Raw genomic sequence first — 18,854 nt, forward strand, 5'->3', positions numbered from 1 at the left:
CCTTTGCCACCTCACTTTGCCTCAATCTATTACTCTGCTGAGAGAGCATCTGGGTCATGTGGGACTCTCCATATGTTCAGACCTGGTTGCCTTGCCTAATTTTGGCCTTTCTGATTGTTGGATAACAAACACCGTAACACCCATGGCAAATGAGTGTATTCTCCAGTGAGAAATGGTCAAGGCCAAACAAGATCTGGCAGTGAATGAACTGCAAATGGATACCATTGGTCCATTTCTCTTCCCCCAACTTACGCCAGCTATAATCCCAACTGACACATGACCTTCAGATGATAGTGACTATACTTTAAGTAATTAAGATAACTGTTCTATCTTGATAAAGTTATCTTTTGAATAGGAAAACCAAAATGTAAACCAAATAACCCTGAAACACAGTGCATCATTTTGGCATGTTATCTTTTAGGCTGTGTTCCTTCATAAATTGTATTTTTTAAAACTCAACAGATAAAATTGTAGGTATTTATTGAGTACAACTTGATGCATTAAAGGGTATGTACACTGTGATATTAATAAATCTAGCTAATTAACATATGCATGATCTTACATAGTGCAAACACTTAATATTCACTCAGCATTTTTCAATAATATATTTTATTAATTATAGCTACAGTATTGTGTAATAGATCTCTTGAACTTATTCCTCTCATGAGATCAACTTTTGTAGATTCCACATATAAGTGAGATCATGCAGTATTTGTCTTTCTGTGCTTGGATTATTTCACTTAATGTCCTCCAGTTTTATCCATCTTGTCACAAATGACAGAATTTCCTTTTTAATGGCATATATATCACATCTTTTTAAATCCAGACACTGAGGCAGATTCCATATCTTGGCTATTGGGAATAATGCTGCAATAATATGGCAGTGCAGATATCTCTTTGATATACTTATTTCATTTCCTTTGTGTATAAACCCAGTAGTGGTATATAGACTGTTACTAGATCATATGGCAATTCTATTTTTAATTTTTTGAGGAACCTCCATATGGATTCCTATAATGGCTGTACTAATTTACATTTCCACCAGCAATATGCAAGGGTTACCTTTTCTCCATATTCTCACCAATGCTTATCTTTCATCTTTTGATAATAGCCATTCTAACAGGTATAAGATTATATCTCAATGTGGTTTTAATTTGCATGTCCCCGATGATTAGTGATATTGAGCATTTTTTTCATATATTTGTTGGGCATTTGTCTTTTAATTTTTTTGTCTATTTAGGCCTTTTCTTCATTTTTAAATTGGGTTGTCTTGCTATTGAGTTGTTTGATTTCCTTATATTTTACATATTAACCCTTATTAGATATATGGTTTACAAATACATTTTCCCGTTCTGTAGGTTGTCTCTTCACTTTGTTGCTTGTTTTCTTCACTGTGCAGAAGCATTTTAGTTTGATGTAATCCCATTTGTCTATTTTTTGCTTTTGTTGCCTGTGCTTTTGGGTTCATATCCAGAAAATCATTGCCCAGACATATGTCATGAAGCTTTTCTTCTATGTAAGACCTCATTGTTTTAGGTATTACAATTAAGCATTTAATCCATTTTGAGTTGATTTTTGTGTATGTTGTGAGATAAAGGTTTAATTTTACTGTTCTGCATATGGATAGCCAGTTTTCCTAACACAATTTTTTAATGGACTGACCTTTTCCCCTTGTTTGTGCTTGACACCTTTGTTGAAAATCAGTTGGCTATAAACATGTGGATTTGTTTCTGGGTTATATTCTATTCCATTGGTCTTTCTTTATATGCCAGTACCATGTTATTTTGGTTACTAATAGCTATGTAGTATATTTTGAAGTCAGGTAGTGTGATGTCTCCAGATTTGTTCTTTTTGCTCAGGATTGCTTTGGCTATTCTAGGTCTTTTTTGATTGATGAATTTTAGGATTGTTTTTTCTATCCTGTGAAAAATATCATTGACAGTTGGGTGTGGCTCATGGCTGTGATCCTAGCACTTTGGAAGGCTGAGATGGGAGAACTGCTTGAGGCTACGAGTTCAAGACTAGCCTGGTCAACAGAGTGAGATCCCATCACTATAAAAAAATATGTCATTGATATTTTGGTAGCAATTGAGTTGAATCTATAGATTGCTTCAGGTAGTAGTAAACATTTTAACAGTATTAATTCTTCCAATCCACGAACATAGGATATCTTTACATTCTTTTGCATCCTCTTCAATTTCCCTTATCAATATTTTATAGTTTTCATTGTAGATACTTTTCATTCTTTGGTTAAGTTTATTCCTATTTTTGTAGCTATTATAAATAGGATTATTATTTAATTTTTTTCAGATAGCTTGCAGTTAATATATAGAAATGCTACTGATTTTTGTATTTTGTTTTTTATCCCGCACATTTACTGAACCAGTTTATTCTAACAGTTTTTCAGTAGAGTCTTCAGGGTTTTCTATATATAAGATATCATATGCAACCAAGGACAATTTAATGTTTTTGCTTCCAATTTGAATGTCTTGTCTTTCTTTCTCTTGTCAAATTGCTGTGGCTAGGACTTTTAGTACTATGTTGAATAGAAGTGGTGAGAGTTATCCTTGTCTTACTCCTCATCTTACAGAAAAACCTTTCAACTTGTCTTCATTGAATACGAATTTAGCTGTGGGTTTACCACATATGGCCTTTATTGTATTGAGTTACATTTCTTTATACCTAATTTGTTGAGGGTTTTTTAAATCATAAAAGGATAGTGAATTTTGTAAACTCTTTTTTTGCATTTATTGAAATACTCACATAGGTTTTGTTCCTCATTCTTTTAAAGTGATGTACTACATTTATTGATTTGTGTATGTTGAACTATCCTTGCCCCCCTGGGATGAATCCCACATGATCATGGTAAGTGGTCTTTTAAAATGTCTGTTAAGTTTGATTTGTTAGGTTTTTTGAGGATCTTTGTATCTATGTTCATCAGGAATGTTGACCAGTATTGTTGTTGTTGTGTCCTTCTCTGGCTTTGGTATTAGGGTAATGCTGACCTTATAAAATGAATTTGGAAGTAGTCCCTCCCTTCCAATATTTTTGGGAGAGAGCTGGAAAAGGTTTTATATCAGTTTTACTTTAAATGTTTTGTAGAATTCAGCAGCAAAGCTGTCGGCTCCTGGGCTTTTCTTTGCTGGGAGACTGTATATTATTGATTCAATCTCCTAACTTGTTATTAGTTTGTTTGGAATTTCTATTTCTACATGATTTAATCTTGGGGGTGTGTATGTATCCAGAAACTTTTCTGTTTCTTCTAGGTTATCCAATTTGTTGGTGTATCATTGCTCATAATAGTCTAATATTATCCTTTGTATTTCTGCAGTATCAGTTGTAATGTTTCCTTTCTCATCTCTAATTTTGAATCTTCTCTTTTTTCTTAGACTAAATGTACAAAACTTTAGACTATCTTTTCAAAAAAGCAACTCTTCATTTTGTTCTTCTCTATTGTTTTTCTAGTCTCTATTTCTTCTTATTTTATTAATTTCTGGGTTCTCTATTCTGTTCCATTGGTTTATGTGTCTGTTTTCATGGCAACACCATGCTGTATTGGTTACTATAGCTCTGTAGTATAATTTTAAGTCAGGTAATATGGTTCCTCCAGTTTTGTTATTTTTGCTCAAGATAGCTTTGGCTATTCTGGGTCTTTTGTGATGTCATATAAATGTCAGATTTATTTCTTTTCTATTTTTTTGAAGAACATCATTGGTATTTTTATAGGAATTGCACTGAATCTGTGGATCACTTTGGGTAGTGTGGCCATTTTAACAATGTTCTTCTAATCCACAAATATGAAATATCTTTCCATTTGTGTCCTCAATTTTTTGCATCAGCGTTTTAGAGTTTCATTGTAGAGCTCTTTCACTTATTTGATTAAGTTTATTCCTAGATATTTTATTTGTAGCTATTGTAAATAGGATTATTTTCTCGATTTCTTTTTCAGATTGTTCATTGTTGGCATATAGAAATGCTACCATTTTTGGTTGGTTCATTTTGTATCTTGCAATTTTATTGAATTCATTTATCAGTTCTAATAGTTTTTTTTTTGGTGGAGTCTTTTTTTTTTTTTTTTTTTTTTTTGAGACGGAGTCTCGCTCTGTCGCCCAGGCTGCAGTGCAGTGGCCGGATCTCAGCTCACTGCAAGCTCCACCTCCTGGGTTTACGCCATTCTCTCGCCTCAGCCTCCCGAGTAGCTGGGACTACAGGCGCCCGCCATCTCGCCCAGCTAATTTTTTGTATTTTTTTAGTAGAGACGGGGTTTCACCGTGTTAGCCAGGATGGTCTTGATCTCCTGACCTCGTGATCCGCCCGTCTCGGCCTCCCAAAGTGCTGGGATTACAGGCTTGAGCCACCGCGCCTGGCCCGGTGGAGTCTTACGGTTTTTCCAAATATAAGATCATATAGTCTGCAAGGAAGGATAATTTGACTTCCTGTCCAATTTGGATGCTATTTCTTTCTTTTATCTGACTGATCTAGCTAGCACTTCCAGTCCTATATTGAATAACAGTGGTGAAAGTGGGATTCCTTATCATGGTCCAGATCTTAGAGGAAAGGTTTTCAGTTTTTGCCCATTTAGTACGGTATTAGCTGTTTGTTTCATATGGCTTTTATTGTGTTGAGGTATGTTCCTTCTATACTCAGTTTTATGAGGTTTTTATTATGAAAGGATGCTGAATTTTATCAAATACTTTTTTCAGCATTAATGGAAATGATCATTTTTTTCTTCATTCTGATGATATGATGTATCACATTGATTGATTTGAATATGTTGAACAATCCTTGCATCCTTGGGATAAATCCCACTTGGCCATGATAAATGATCTTTTTAATATGTTGTTGAATTATGTTTGCTAGTATTCTGTTGAAGATTTTTACACTCTTGTTCATTAGGGATATTGGCCTGTACTTTTCCTTTTTTTGATGTGTCTTTGTCTGGTTTTGGTATAAGGGCAATAGTGGCCTCATAGAGTAAGTTTAGAAGTATTCTTTGCTCCTCTATTTTGCAGAACAGTTTGAGTAGAATTTTTTTTTTTTTTTTTTGAGACGGAGTCTAGCTCTGTCACCCAGGCTGGAGTGCGGTGGCCGGATCTCGGCTCACGGCAAGCTCCGCCTCCCGGGTTTACGCCATTCTCCTGCCTCAGCCTCCTGAGTTGCTGGGACTAAGGCGCCCGCCACCTCGCCTGGCTAGTTTTTTTTTTGTATTTTTTTAGTAGAGACGGAGTTTCACCGTGTTAGCCAGGATGGTCTCGATCTCCTGACCTCGTGATCTGCCCGTCTCGGCCTCCCAAAGTGCTGGGATTACAGGCTTGAGCCACCGCGCCCGGCCGAGTAGAATTGTTATTAGTTCTTCTTTAAATGTTTGGTAAAATTCAATAGTGAAACCATCAGGTCCTGGGTTTTTCCTTTGCTGAAAAACTTTTTATTATGACTTTGATCTTATTACTTGTTATTGATCTATTCAAGTTTTGGATTTCTTCATGGTTCAGTCTTGGTAAGTTTCATATGTCTAGAGTTTATCCATTTTCTCTAGGTTTTGCAATTTATTGGCCTATAGCTGCTCATAGTAGTCTCTAAGCATCTTTCTAATTTCTGTGGTATCAATTGCAATGTCTTCTTTTTCATCTCTGGTTTTATTTGAGTCATCTGTTTTCGTCTGGTCTGGCTAAATGTTTATCAATTATCTTTTGAAAAAAACCATTTCATTTCATTGATCTTTTGTATTGTTTTATATATTTCATTTATTTCTGCTCCGATCTTTATTATTTCTTCTCATAATTTTGGGTTTGGTTTGCCCTTGTTTTTCTAGTTCTTTCAGATGTATCATTTGATTGTTTGATGTTTTTCTACCTTTTTGCTGCAGGGGTTTATTGCTATAAAATTCCCTCCTAGTACTGCTTTTGCTCGATTCCATACATTGTGGTATGTTGTGTTTCTATTTTCATTTGATTCATGATATTTCTTAACTTCCTTCTTATTCATTGATCCACTGGTCATTCAGGAGCATATTGTTTAATTTCCATGTGTTTGTATAGTTTCCAACATTTCTCTTATTATTGATTTCTAGTTTTATTCCATTGTGGTCGAGAATATACTTGATATGATTTCAATTTTTTTGAATTTAAGACTTTTTAATGTCCTAAGATATTACCTGTCCTTGAGAATAACCTATGTGCTAAGGAAGAGAATGTGTATTGTGTAGCCATTGGGTGAAATGTTTTGCAAATATCAAGTCCATTTGGTCTATAGTACATATTGAAATCAATGTTCCTTTATTGATTTTCTGTCTGGACTATCTGTCCAATGCTGAAAGTGGGGTGCTGAAATCTCCAGTTATTTTTGCATTGAGGTCTATCTCTCTGGTTCTAACAATGTTTTGCTTTGCATATTTGCATGCCCCAGTACTGGGTACATATGTATTTACAATTGTTATATTCTCTTACTGAATTAACCCCTTTATAATTATATAATGCTAAATGTAATGTTCAATATAATGTTAAATTTCTCATTCTGTTCACTTATTGTTTTCCTCATTTACTTGCATTGTTCTTCTGTATTTTCTTGAAGTTCACTGAACTTCCTTAAAAAACAGTTATTCTGAATTCCTTGTCAGCGAGTTCAAACATCTCTATTTCTTTAGAGTCAGTTAGCAGTATTTTATTTTGTCCCTTTGGTGATGTCATGTTATACTGATTGTTCTTGGGGCTGTGTATTGATATATACACATTTGTAGAAGTAGGTACTTATTCCAGTCTTTGCAAATTGGCTTTGTCTGGAAAAGCTCTTTGACAGCCCATTCAGAGAGTTTGGGCAGGCCATTGAGCTTGGTTCTGAATCCCAGGGTCACTACAGGGGTGGGGTGTGCCCAAAGCCTGGGGCTGCTTAGGCCTGTCCAGATCCTATAGACACTGAAGTAAAGCCAGTGGTAGTTCAATTCAGAGATCAAATCTGCCTCACAGGATTGAAGTCTGGGACTGCATGGTCCCACCCAGCACTGGGACTCAGTTTGTGGGTACTACTCTGGAGTCGGGCTGTGGGTGCCTGCCTGATGCTGGATTTTACTGTGGTGGGACCAGGGTTGGGGTCCAAGGCAAAGTCCTGTTCTCACACTCCTCTCTTTACCCCAAGTGGATGGTGTCTCTCTCAGTGTTGTGATGGTTGGGAGAGGGGTGGTACAGGTAATATAAAACTCTCCTTTCTACCATTTTCAACACAACTTTTATTATTGTTGTGCTTCAACCAGTTACTTTGATCTCTCACCTGGTTTCCTTAGCTCTTGTGAAGGCATTAATATTTTAGTGCATGAATAGTTGTTCAAGTTGATATTTCAGTTGGAGGGGGTATGATTACTGGAGAGTACTATTCCATCATCTCGCTCCATCCCTCTTCTTCACAAATATTTTTAAAAACATGTGGTATGCAATAAATAACTGATATAAATACAAAAAGTTTAGAGGAAGTTTTTAGATTTCAGAATATAAACAGTCTGTGGAAAAAACTAGTCATTGAAAGATACATTATAATTTTATATTGTAAGGAAATTTCACTGCATGTTATATGTAGTTGCAATTTAAAAGGGCATTTAGAATTCCCGGAATACATATTTTGAGGTCATACATATGCTAGTTGTAGCTCTAGTACTGGGCAATATCGACGTTTTTGCTGTTTCCTGAATGCGGGCTTTGGAGTTGAAATCTCAGCTCTTTCATTTATTGATGTGTGACTTTGGGTAAGTAATGGAAACTTTTTGAGGTTCAGTTTTTGTTTTTCTAATGATTTGAATATGAACATAGCGACTATATTACATAGTTGTTGAGATAATTAAAAAGTGAATGTAAAAGCAATATATACATATCCTGTTTTCTGTTTATACTTGCTCATCTACCCAGGCAAGAATGTGTGTTGAAACAAGAGAAAGAAATCATTGTGCCTAGTCCTGGAGTAAGGAAATACAGTGTAACTCTAGCTCGGCTCTGCCCTAACCAGGCATTTAATTTTGGACTAGTTGCTTGACCTGTTTGGGTGTCAGTTTCTCATCTGTAAAATGAAGAAGTTTTACTACAGGATCCCTAAGGCGCTTTTTTTACTTCCAACATCTTTGCCATTATGATAGGAGCTAAAAAGAGAGGCCTTGTTAAGGGAAACTGAATTCACATAACTGGGCTTCAATCTCAGTTCAGTCAGTTAAGCTCTCCAAGGCAAGCATGATTTCTTGAACTGCTTCTTCCTTCAGCCATAATTTCCTTCTACAATCCCATGGGCCTTTACCCTCACACCAAGTTACCTTCCCTGAAAGCAAAGTAGACACAGCCCACCCCAGAGTCATCACATTTCCTGATATCTCTGTCACTTTGGGTTCTTAAACGACAGCAGAGGCTGGTGATCAAATTTTGCCCACACCCTGGATATTCTAACATTCTGAGGAAGAGGAGAGAGTTCTTTACATACTCCCCAATATTAATCTCTAAGTAGTTTCAGGGCTCTCAGTCTTACGGATTTTTAGAGACTTCTAATATTCTCCCTGAGAGGCTTCAATAGTAATAAGCATCTCCAAGAAGGCAGAAATTGTTTTTGTTTTAAATTTTGTCTAAAAGTCATCCAGGAGATTTTCAACCTATAGACCCTGCTGCTAGTCCTAACTGCCAATGTCTCCATGCTCTGCTTTAATCTTTCCTGATGAGTGCTGTCACATTGATAACCCCAGATCTGCAGAGAGCTTCCTGTCCCCTTACTTGCTGAGCTTAGGCTAGTTCAAGAGCTCTTGACTTCTGCTTTATTACACATTGATGCAATTCAGCTCTAGACACTTCCTATGCGTTTCAAAGCTCAAGGCTTAAATGGAACTGAGGCTGTTTGGATGATTCTGAAAATAGTTCAGTAAATGGGATAATAAGTGTTCTTGTAAACTGAAGCATCTCTACTGGTCTTACTCTAGAGGCCACATCCACCCATTCAGAAGGTGTCTTTAGTTGACATTTGATATAAAATACAGCACCAAGGTTGTATCATATATTTCCAAAGCACGGTGTTCTCCTGTATCTTTTTTTTTCTGAACAGTGAATACAAGAAAAATGGGAATTTAAAATGAGTTAGCTAAAATACGGCTTTCAGTAAAAAGTAAAATGCATTGAAAATCACATATTTTTAGGCAAACAATATTCCTTCCAAGAAACAAATTGTCAAGTTGCTTAACATAATCATCTAGTCGTCAATTATTAGGAGGGGTATATTGAAGATGGAAAGCATATCTCTTGGTGGAATGATGTCAGGGGAAAAACAATCTCTAAAGGAGATTTGGAGCAGTCATCTGCATATGGAGAGAAAGTGGATTTCAGTTTTTAAAAAATCCACAATAATTAATGGGCATATCTAGAAATCTTTTCTAGAAAAATGTAAATTATAAACACTGAATATATTAGCAACAAAGAAAATGTAGTCATGGAGAAAATTTTTTTTTTTTTTTTCAAAAAAGGAAGTCATGTGATAATGTACAAAAGGGAAAAAGATGTGAATTATAAAATGTTATAAAGAGTTTCAACAGATGAGGTTGTTCAGAGCCTGGAAAAGGCAGATTATGAGGAAGTACAAGACCCTACAATGTCTCCTTTGCTTCGGCAGCTGCACCCCTCGTCAGCCAGCCAACAGGCTTGCATTATTGAGAGCCCACTTTGTGATCTGCACTGTGCTCTGGGTTTTTACATTTGCTGGAAGAGCTTACAGCCCAGAAACCCCCAAATGAAGATTCACAATTTCCTCCAAATTGTGCCTTTCTATCAAGTTGTGTTTGTCTCTTCCTTTCCTAGGAAATTCTAGATGAGTCTTGTAATGCATGCGTGCACACTTGCATACAAAATGTGAGCTATTTCAATCCTCGGGCTGGAAGTCAAATGTTCTGCTGCTTCAATACTAAATACTCCCCTGTCACTTCGTTGTGAGGCCAAGAAAAAAGGTTTAATAGCCATTTTTTTCATGCCTTGTGCTGCTGGGGCTGAGATAAAATGAGGGTAAATCAGATTCTCTGCTGAGTAAATCCTCTTATCCAAACAGGCTCTCTTCCTTTGACTCTGAGTGTATGAGTTTATTCAGAAGGCCCGAGGCAGTAGTTAGCTAGGGTTTCCAGGTGGTCAGAACATACCCTGCAGATTTCTTTCAAGCATAGGTTGTCACTTTGGGCTAAACGGGGACACAGTCAATCCCCCATGCTCTAACCTTTCCTGAAGATCTGGGACAGCAGTGGCCTTGGCCTTTTGCAGTTAATCCCATGTGGCCGTGTCTCAATATGATGCTGATCTTTTCTGACAGCAAAGCACAAAAGGAGAAATAGGAAATGACAGGTTGAAAATACAGCAGAGTCTTTCCCCTCAAGCATTTCTTGTGCACCCCTGCAGTGGTGAATGGGGGTCATTACTGCCCATCTGCAGACACGCAGCACTGTAGGGTACTAGGTTCTTCCATGGTTAATGTGCTTGAGGGTGCACAGAAAACCAAGGACAGACAAGTCCACATTGAGCTACATTTTTGAGATTTGATATTAGTGTCTCACAGATCATCTGAGAGGAGTTACGACTTCATTATACTCCATAGAGAACAGGAAATGGTTTTAAGAAGGAATAAACAACTGTGCAGCTCTGTGAAACACTTAATCCAGCACAGAGGTGCAAAATCAAACTCCAGAAAGAAACTTGGGAATTTGGAAGGCTCCAAATGTTAGCTTCTGATCAGAATGTTCCTTTTGCAGTTTTCATGGAATCCGGGAACTGGTAGGTTCTTAGAGATCATTTAGCCTAACCCTTTCTTTTAGGTATAGATGAGGAAACTGAACCCACAGAGGGAACTATGACTTATCAGAGGTCACATAGTTACTGGGGGCAGAGCTGTGAAATGAGACCTGCCTCTCTAGTCTTATCAAACCTGGGAAAAGATGACTACATTGTGAGGAGAGTGGAGGATGCATACTCAGAAGCAGGGGTGTGTGCTGAGGTGTGCACTTGGGAGCTGCAAGAGGTCATATCTCACCAAGATGGGACAGGAGAAGTGAATGCAGCTCCTTGTTCCCAGGAAACTGTTCCCACGAAACTTCCCTATCTTGCTGATGTTCATGTATTTTTAGGTCTTGAGGGAAAATCAAGCACCATTAGCAGGGTAGGAAGGCCATGCTGCTTTTTGCCATTGACCTGTGAGCTGCAATCAGCCCTGGTTCCTAGCAATGCCACTCATTTGCGAGGAAAATAAGTGGAACCAAATGAGTGGCTGTCTAATCATGTACAGAACTAGGTGGAACCTTCAGCAAATCATCTAACCAACTTGAGTCTCAACAGTCTCAACTCAAAATGAAAGAAATTGGACCACACACTTTCTCTATGTTTTTTGGCAGTTCTGAGGATAAATTAGGTCATCCCTGCACAATATAAGTATATTAAAAGATGTTATTCTTGTGCACATCACTGATGGAATATATTTTGGGGTTTGTCAGTATTATCAGTCGTATTTGTCACCCAGAGAAGCAAAGGAATGAAAAACCGAATCAGGGTTTCCGAATTGAGAACTAGAGTAGAAGTGTAGGTGCTTAATGCTGTGTCCACAGACCATGTCACCTTGACTTCCATGGGAGCAGTTGTTCTACATTTCAGTTAGTGTCATTTGGGGAAAATGAATTAATGGAAGAGATAATATCAAAAGCTGTAGCCTGGAGAAGAGCTTCTGCTGAAAATCTTAACATGAAAGAAGATCTATCACTTGATAGGTGAAGAGAAAATTCTTTGGTGATGTGCGTTTTTATTAGAATTGCCATTTTCAAGGCTTATTAAAGGTTGGTCATTTTGTAATTATTGCCAAAATAAGTGGACTATAAAATTTGTTTTAGAGGTATGTCTTTGGTTTAAAAATATGCATTCATGTAGAATTTGGAAAGAAATATATAAAAGTATAAATGAAGAAAAACTAACATTACCATTCAGAAATAATAGTTGAAAATGTTTAGTTTCTATTCCTTTTATAATTATAAATTTGGGATTATACTTGCATTATTTACAACGTATCTTTTTAGGATCTATTAAATATTCAGACCCACAGACTACATTTGGTGCTGGTCCACTTGGAAGAAACCACAACTTGCCGGCAGGGTAGCATTACCTATTTATCTTTAGTACATGTCCTTGCAGTGGTCCAGCACAGCAGTACAGCTCAGGTGCATGGAGGCTACATACATTTCAGAGGATGCAGGAGTTACCCTGGCTGAAAAGCCACATGCCCTATAGGAGTCAATATATGATGTAACAACTCCATAGTCATAGTTTCCAGGGTCCCACAATAGATACGCCAAGTTACCAGAGTCACTGTTACTGGAAGTCAGAGCAGAAGCAGTCTCTCAGGTTATAACAATTATCTGAGAATAGATGCAATTCACCAAGAAGGGCTCAATTTTACCTACTGATATAATTGATACATATTATCTTTTTCTAGGGAAACAGAGGCAGAAAATTATGAGGTCAGATTATCTTATGGAAGAGAAAAAGATCTTACCCACAATACTGTATATAATTTTTTGGTCTTAAAAATCCTAATACTAAATTACAAACATGTTCCATCACTACTTAAGGTGTTACAAAAACATGGCTGGCACATAATGTATTAAACCAATCTTCTGGGATTGCGTATTTAGCTAGTTCCAAGTTTCTCATTATTAAAACTATTACTGACATGAACATCCCTATATACAAATCTTTGTATTTTTATAAATCTAGAAAATGTAATTAATGACTGGGTCTGAAGTTTATTATGCTCTTAATACATCTTTAACAACCTACTCTTCAGAAAGAAAATATTAGTTTATGCTTTGACTAGTATTACAGGAAAGTCTCTACATTCATCAACATAGACTAAGTTCCTTGAAAACATTTGCCAATTTTATATGAGAAAAATGCTGTATTCTTTAAAAAATGATCCTACTGATGAGTTTGGAAATATTTATCTGCACATAGTCTATTGATTGCTGGTTGTTAGTTGTCTCTTCTTGTCCTCTCTCATTTTGATTTTGGGAAGCTCATCTTTTTTAGTATTAAGGGTATTTACATTTGAGTCTCCTATGTGGCAAACCTTTTTGCAGTCTTTACTTCTGATAGAAATTTTTATTTTTTTATTATTATTTTATTATTATTATACTTTAAGTTCTAGGGTACATGTGCATAACGTGCAGGTTTGTTACATATGTATACTTGTGCCATGCTGGTGTGCTGCACCCATATTTTTATTCTGATGTAGGCAAATCTACCAGTTTGTTTCTACATGCTTGCATCAATACTGCTAAGTGAGATTATTTTTACTATTTGGGGTGCTTTTGTGGGTATTTATGTGGACTCCCTTTCCAAGTTCTTGACATCCATTATTTTTCTTGTTTGTAATATGCATGGAAAAGTTTTTCATTTATGAAGAGGCCTTGAAACATTTTATATAGTTTGAGATTTTTTTAATTCCTCAAATGTTTGAGGAAAACTATTCCACAGCTATGTGTCCTGAGTACTATTTTTTGAGATAAATTTTAGCATGTTTAAAATTTTATTCTGTTGGCATTCACATATTCAGCTTTGCTACATGTTTTTAAAAAAATTTTAATATAAGGCATCGCTATTATTGAGATATAAGCATTTATTGGCACAGAATTGTACATACAACTTAAACAAATCTTAAGTTTATATTTTTATTTATTTTTGCTTTTAAGTATATGTTTTTTTAACTGTATTTGTATTTGTATGTCTGCCTTTCTATGAATAGCCAGGCAAATGTACATTTAATTTATTAATTCTATTTTCTGATTCTAACTTGCTGCTCACAATTTTTATTAATCCATTTCCTTTGTTTTTCCTACATTTTTAAAAATATAAAACAATCTCTATAATTATAAAAAGTAAAGGAGAACCTAGGGAATGATAAATGAAATTTCCTGGGACTGGGAAGAAGAGAGGAAATATGTTAGTAAGTCAATGGATCACTCAAGGCTGCCTGTCTGAATACACAGGAAGAAACCAGGACCCAATTCTAGACTGAGTCCGTGGCCTCCAGGTAGAGCCACCATGAAACCATACCAGACAGAACCCAGTCTGGCATCCTAGTTTTACATGGGGTGTGGAGTGTGTCACATTGTGAGGTACATGGAAAAATGTCTTCTGTGCTTTCTCTTATTCTGTAGGCTAGTAAGAGGCGTACAGACATCAGCCTTCCTCTGGGGAATGGGCATATCTCCGTTCACTGTAGAACTGCAGAGAAGAGGTCTTAATGAGGGTTCTCAGTGGAATTTCATTCCTTTCGGAAGTAGGAAGTTGGTTTGTGATTCCAAAGAGGGCAAAGAGCAGTTCCAGCCAGGATTTTGGTTTCCCATTTCCTGACCACTTCATAAATGCCAGGCACTGTGCTAAGTCATTTCTAAGCCCTACAACAACGCACGAGGTAAGCATTCAGTTGTCCTTATTTTATATGGGAAAGAACAGCGAGGTAACTTGCCCAAAGCCAGGATGTGAATCCAGGTATGCTGGGCAGCAACGCTTGTGTTTCTTAGCCCCTCTGATATATCATGTTGTGGCTCATCAGTGCTGATCTTAGTCCTTACAGCAGTCTTATCATTTAAGGGAGAGCTTTGTAGAGCCTGGGATCAATGAGCCAAAAGAATTTACTATGCCCATGTTATCTATCTTCAAAATTCTATTCCATTTCTCATCCGAAAGGAAGCAAAACATTGACACAGAAAAACAATATTTGAACTGAGTATCTGAGCAATTGCTGTATTCCTCAGCATGCCAGTCAGTATTTTTATTACTGCCGAGTAGAGGGCAGGTAGGGGAGGAGGGAGAGTTGGGGGAGTCAGCTGTCAGAAGAGAAGGAGCGGAATGGGAACTAAGATCACATCCTGACTAATCTGACCTTATGGCATATTTAGGCAGAAATAATTTAAAACTCCCCCAAATATCATTTTTAAAATAAAAATTAAAATGTCTAAGTGTTAAATCACTTGACCAGGTGACACAGATCTGCAAACTTTATGCTGTTAAGCAATCTCCCTAGAGGACTGTGTGGCCAACTTTTTGCTTCATGGAAGAGAAAATGAAATAAATGAAGGTAAAGTTGCAACTTCATTTAATGTGATATAATGTGAACAGAGCCAGAGCCATCAAGGATGAATCATAGCAAACTTCAACTTAAGCAATTTATCTCATCTCCGGCCTCTCTGGAAGTTCAATGAGAACAGCAGGAGATACCGGCCTGAGGGATTCTATTCTACTCTAATTCCAGTCGTTATATCACTGCCAGCACTTACATTCAGAATCTTTTTTGAATACATGCAACTCATAGCATATTTTTTCCAAGAGGACAATAGCTGTTCTTAACACATTACAGTCATACCTGCTGATTTATAACATTCTCACATGCTTTTAAAAAAAACTGTCGTTTTAAAATTCAGATACTGAAAAACCAAAGCCACTTATATAAGACAAGACCCATTTTAATGAGTTTTTCTGCAGAGCTCCATTCACTCTGTTTTGGCTGAAATAGGATGCCACTGATAAAGCTGCTGGTGAATGCTGAGGAAGAGAAGAAAGAGGAGAAAAAGCAGACAGGAAATATTCTTGGGTATCTGACAATAAAGAGGAAAGTCTATTTCTGTACTTACAATAGCAGTTGGGGTGGCAGCCAGCACACAATAGAGCACCAGAGGGGTGATGAAGCTTTCTTCTTCTGTCCCTGGGTAAGGCTTCATTAAGTCTCCATCCTGACAGAAGAATCCTTGGATATGCACCTGAAAAGTGTCAGTGCATTCGAAGTAGTAGGCAAGCAGCACTGTCCCAGCCATGATGACAAGCTGAAAATACAGCATGGCCACACAGAGACATTAGCAGGGCTTCGGAGCAGCCCTTGCCCCTCAGAGCACACTCCCTCCATCACCCCAGCAGCGGCTCTCCTGATATTGGCGAGTGTGTGCGTGCCTGGCGCGGCGTGCTCTGGGAGTGTGTGCTTGCTTGTCTGCCTTGTAACATCTGTTCTATAAACCTTGCAGCAAATAATGAGCAGCTCCCATCTGAAAGGCAGATCCCAGCCAGGCTTGTAGAGAGCTTCAGCCTCTGCTGCCACCCTCTCAGAGTCTCAGAGTATGCATGGGAACCAAGGCACTATAGCCATTTAGGACAGAGGTGAAAAGTCAAAAGGCAGTGGCAAGAGAGTTGTCAAGACATAGATGTGAGAACTGTTCATGAGCAATTTCATACAATATTACAGGTAGACTCACCTTATGAAATATGAAAGGTAAGTAAATCATGAGTAAATGAAGGAATGGACAAATGAAGAAATTAGCAGGAAAGCTAAATCCTAGATGGGTTAAGGGAAATTTTGATACCCTAAGTTATTGGCAGGTATCGTACATCAGTCATAACTTTTATATTTTTCCAAAATGGTTTCTACCAGTAAGTCAAGGACTTTGCTGATGATCGTATCTTATTATAGAAATATACCCTTTGTAGGATTTAGACATTGAAAAAAAAGACACAGTTATCCTTTTTTGACTCAGATGTCCTAGATACTCACCGAAGTTTATCGTTTTTAGCAGGTATGTGGAATTGAGGGGATGTGGAAAGGTAACATTTTTTCCCATTCATATTTGGAAATCACCAATGCCAAGATGGTGATAAAGTCAGATAGAAAATACATCTGAGGTCACGAAATTATAGAAACTTAAGCTGGGGGAGATCTTAGAGTTCTTCCTATCTGACACCTTCATTTCATAGATGAGGAAAGTGGAACTGACCACTGCCTGATTATCCAAAAATTAAACTAAACATGTGCTTAGATTGAGCATTAACAAAACAGGGAAACTAAAATGAAGAAAAAATATTTTTAAATGTTGATTTGTTTAAAGGTATCAAAGTTATGCAAAAAACATTAGAACTTGGTAGGACATCTTTAGATACCTATGGCTTAAAGTTGTTTGTATTCTGAAGCACATATAAGACAGTGAAGGGCAATCATAATCTTTTCAGGGCTTAAGAAGCCTGAAGTTCTTATTTCAGCCCTGGAATGACTAATCCAAGGCCACACAGCTGGTTAGTGTTAAAACCAGGACTAGAAACTCACATTTCCTGATCTGTAGGAAAAAAGCAAAAGCTGAGTTGTATCGGGATCTAAAACTGCGTCTTATACGAAAAGGTGGAGAGTGATGGGGGAGGCAAAGTAGCTAAACTCCAGCACAGAGAGGCAATTTTTGGCATTCTCATCCATTTTCCTATCCATTGCTTTAGCCACAACATTGAAGCACAGCCTTTACCCTCTGCCCCACTGTAAACCATTCTCTGGAACCAGCACAGCCTCTACTTCTGGGATAGTAATTCTGCAACTCTTCCCTACAGTAGCAGATAGCATCATTTATCTTTAAGGGTCATTTGAATTAAGAATCTTCCCTGTCCTTCTAATTTCTCCTCTTTTGATGCCTTTCCTCTTTGGTATCTCTGTTTTAAGAATCTTCCCTGTCCTTCTAATTTCTCCTCTTTTGATGCCTTTCCTCTTTGGTATCTCTGTTATAATGTGTCTCAAGTACAAACTTCTGTTTTGTTTTGTTTTGTTTTTGAGACAGAGTCTCGCTCTGTTGCACAGGCTGAAGTACAGTGGCACGATCTCGGCTCATTGCAACCTCCGCCTCCTGGGTTCAAGTGATTCTCCTGCCTTGGCCTCCTGAGTAGCCGGGATTACAGGTGTACACCACCTCGCTTGGCTAATTTTTGTATTTTTAGTAGAGATGGGGTTTCAACATGTTGTTCAGGCTGGTTTTGAACTCCTGACCTCAGGTGATCTACCCACCTCGGCCTTATACAGGCATGAACCACTGTGCCCAGCTTCAAGTACAAATTTCTAACCATCTGATCTAAAGGTGTTTACCTTTTGACTACATCCATTGCCACCTTTCCTTTTATTCCAGTTAGGTCACAAACCATCTCTCCATTCACTAGCCCTTCTACATGACTTGTTTCCGGCTATTTATGGATTACATTCTTCTAGTATCTAGCATTTTCTGCTCCCAGAGATGTGGATCTCCAATCATAACTTTGGACTGTCCAGTAATCTCTGGACACTTCCATGTGTTTTCCCATGCGTGGAGTTGTTTATTGGGGCCACATGTAAATCACCAACCTTTATGCCAGCCTTCTCTGCTGTTTGAAGTAATTGGTTTATTTTCCTTATAGCAACAGAGAAGATTTCCTATAAGACTGAGAAAGATACTCCAAAGCTACCCCTGCTAATAGGTGCTCTTGATTGCAGCTAGTTTTTAAAATCAAAGCTATAAAGTTTGTTTATTTTATGCTTGACTGGTTAAGTGAGTTGACCTGATGGAAAGGAACCTAGCCAGTTGACTTGATGTTTTGAAGATGAAATAACACCATACTTCTAACAGTTTTAAGGCTCTGCCTCTGGAGTTCTGTCTGTGCCCCTGTACAGGGCTGATCTGGGATTTTTGTGTGTCTCATCCATGTGGCTGGAAACAGTTTTCTCTCTCTTGGCTTCATCAGCTCTTGGGAGATATCTACTTGGGAATAGGCAAGATCTATGGGGGTTTCTGGACAAAAAAATAAAAACCAAAATGACATCCACCTTCCTCTTTTGTGGGAAGAGGATTGTATTTTATGGGTAGTTTTGTGCTACCACTTCCTTTTTCTAAAAAAGGTGAAAATGATGTAAAGGAAAGCAAAAACTTATATATAGGAAAAGAACTCAAGACAAACACAGGGAATGGAAACTCTGAAAATGGAACTATCTTAACACCAAATACACTGAAATCAATGAAGATCCAACAACAAAGCATAACGTGCCTAAATTTG

The 18,854-nt window shown here is 37.5% G+C and overlaps 1 protein-coding gene across 3 annotated transcripts in view; it reads right to left on the reverse strand.

Moving 5' to 3' along the window:
- The window catches only part of PLPPR1 (phospholipid phosphatase related 1), a 307,286-nt gene that overhangs the window by 38,940 nt on the left and 249,492 nt on the right, over nt 1-18,854 (reverse strand). For all 3 annotated transcript variants that reach the window (XM_030919661.1, XM_010374143.2, XM_030919662.1), the window contains one exon: nt 15,665-15,853. In XM_030919661.1, the coding sequence (XP_030775521.1) occupies nt 15,665-15,853 (189 nt within the window). The remainder of the gene's footprint in view (nt 1-15,664; nt 15,854-18,854) is intronic.

Source organism: Rhinopithecus roxellana, chromosome 16, assembly GCF_007565055.1.
Source record: "Rhinopithecus roxellana isolate Shanxi Qingling chromosome 16, ASM756505v1, whole genome shotgun sequence".
In the NCBI taxonomy this organism is placed as follows: Eukaryota; Metazoa; Chordata; class Mammalia; order Primates; family Cercopithecidae; genus Rhinopithecus; species Rhinopithecus roxellana.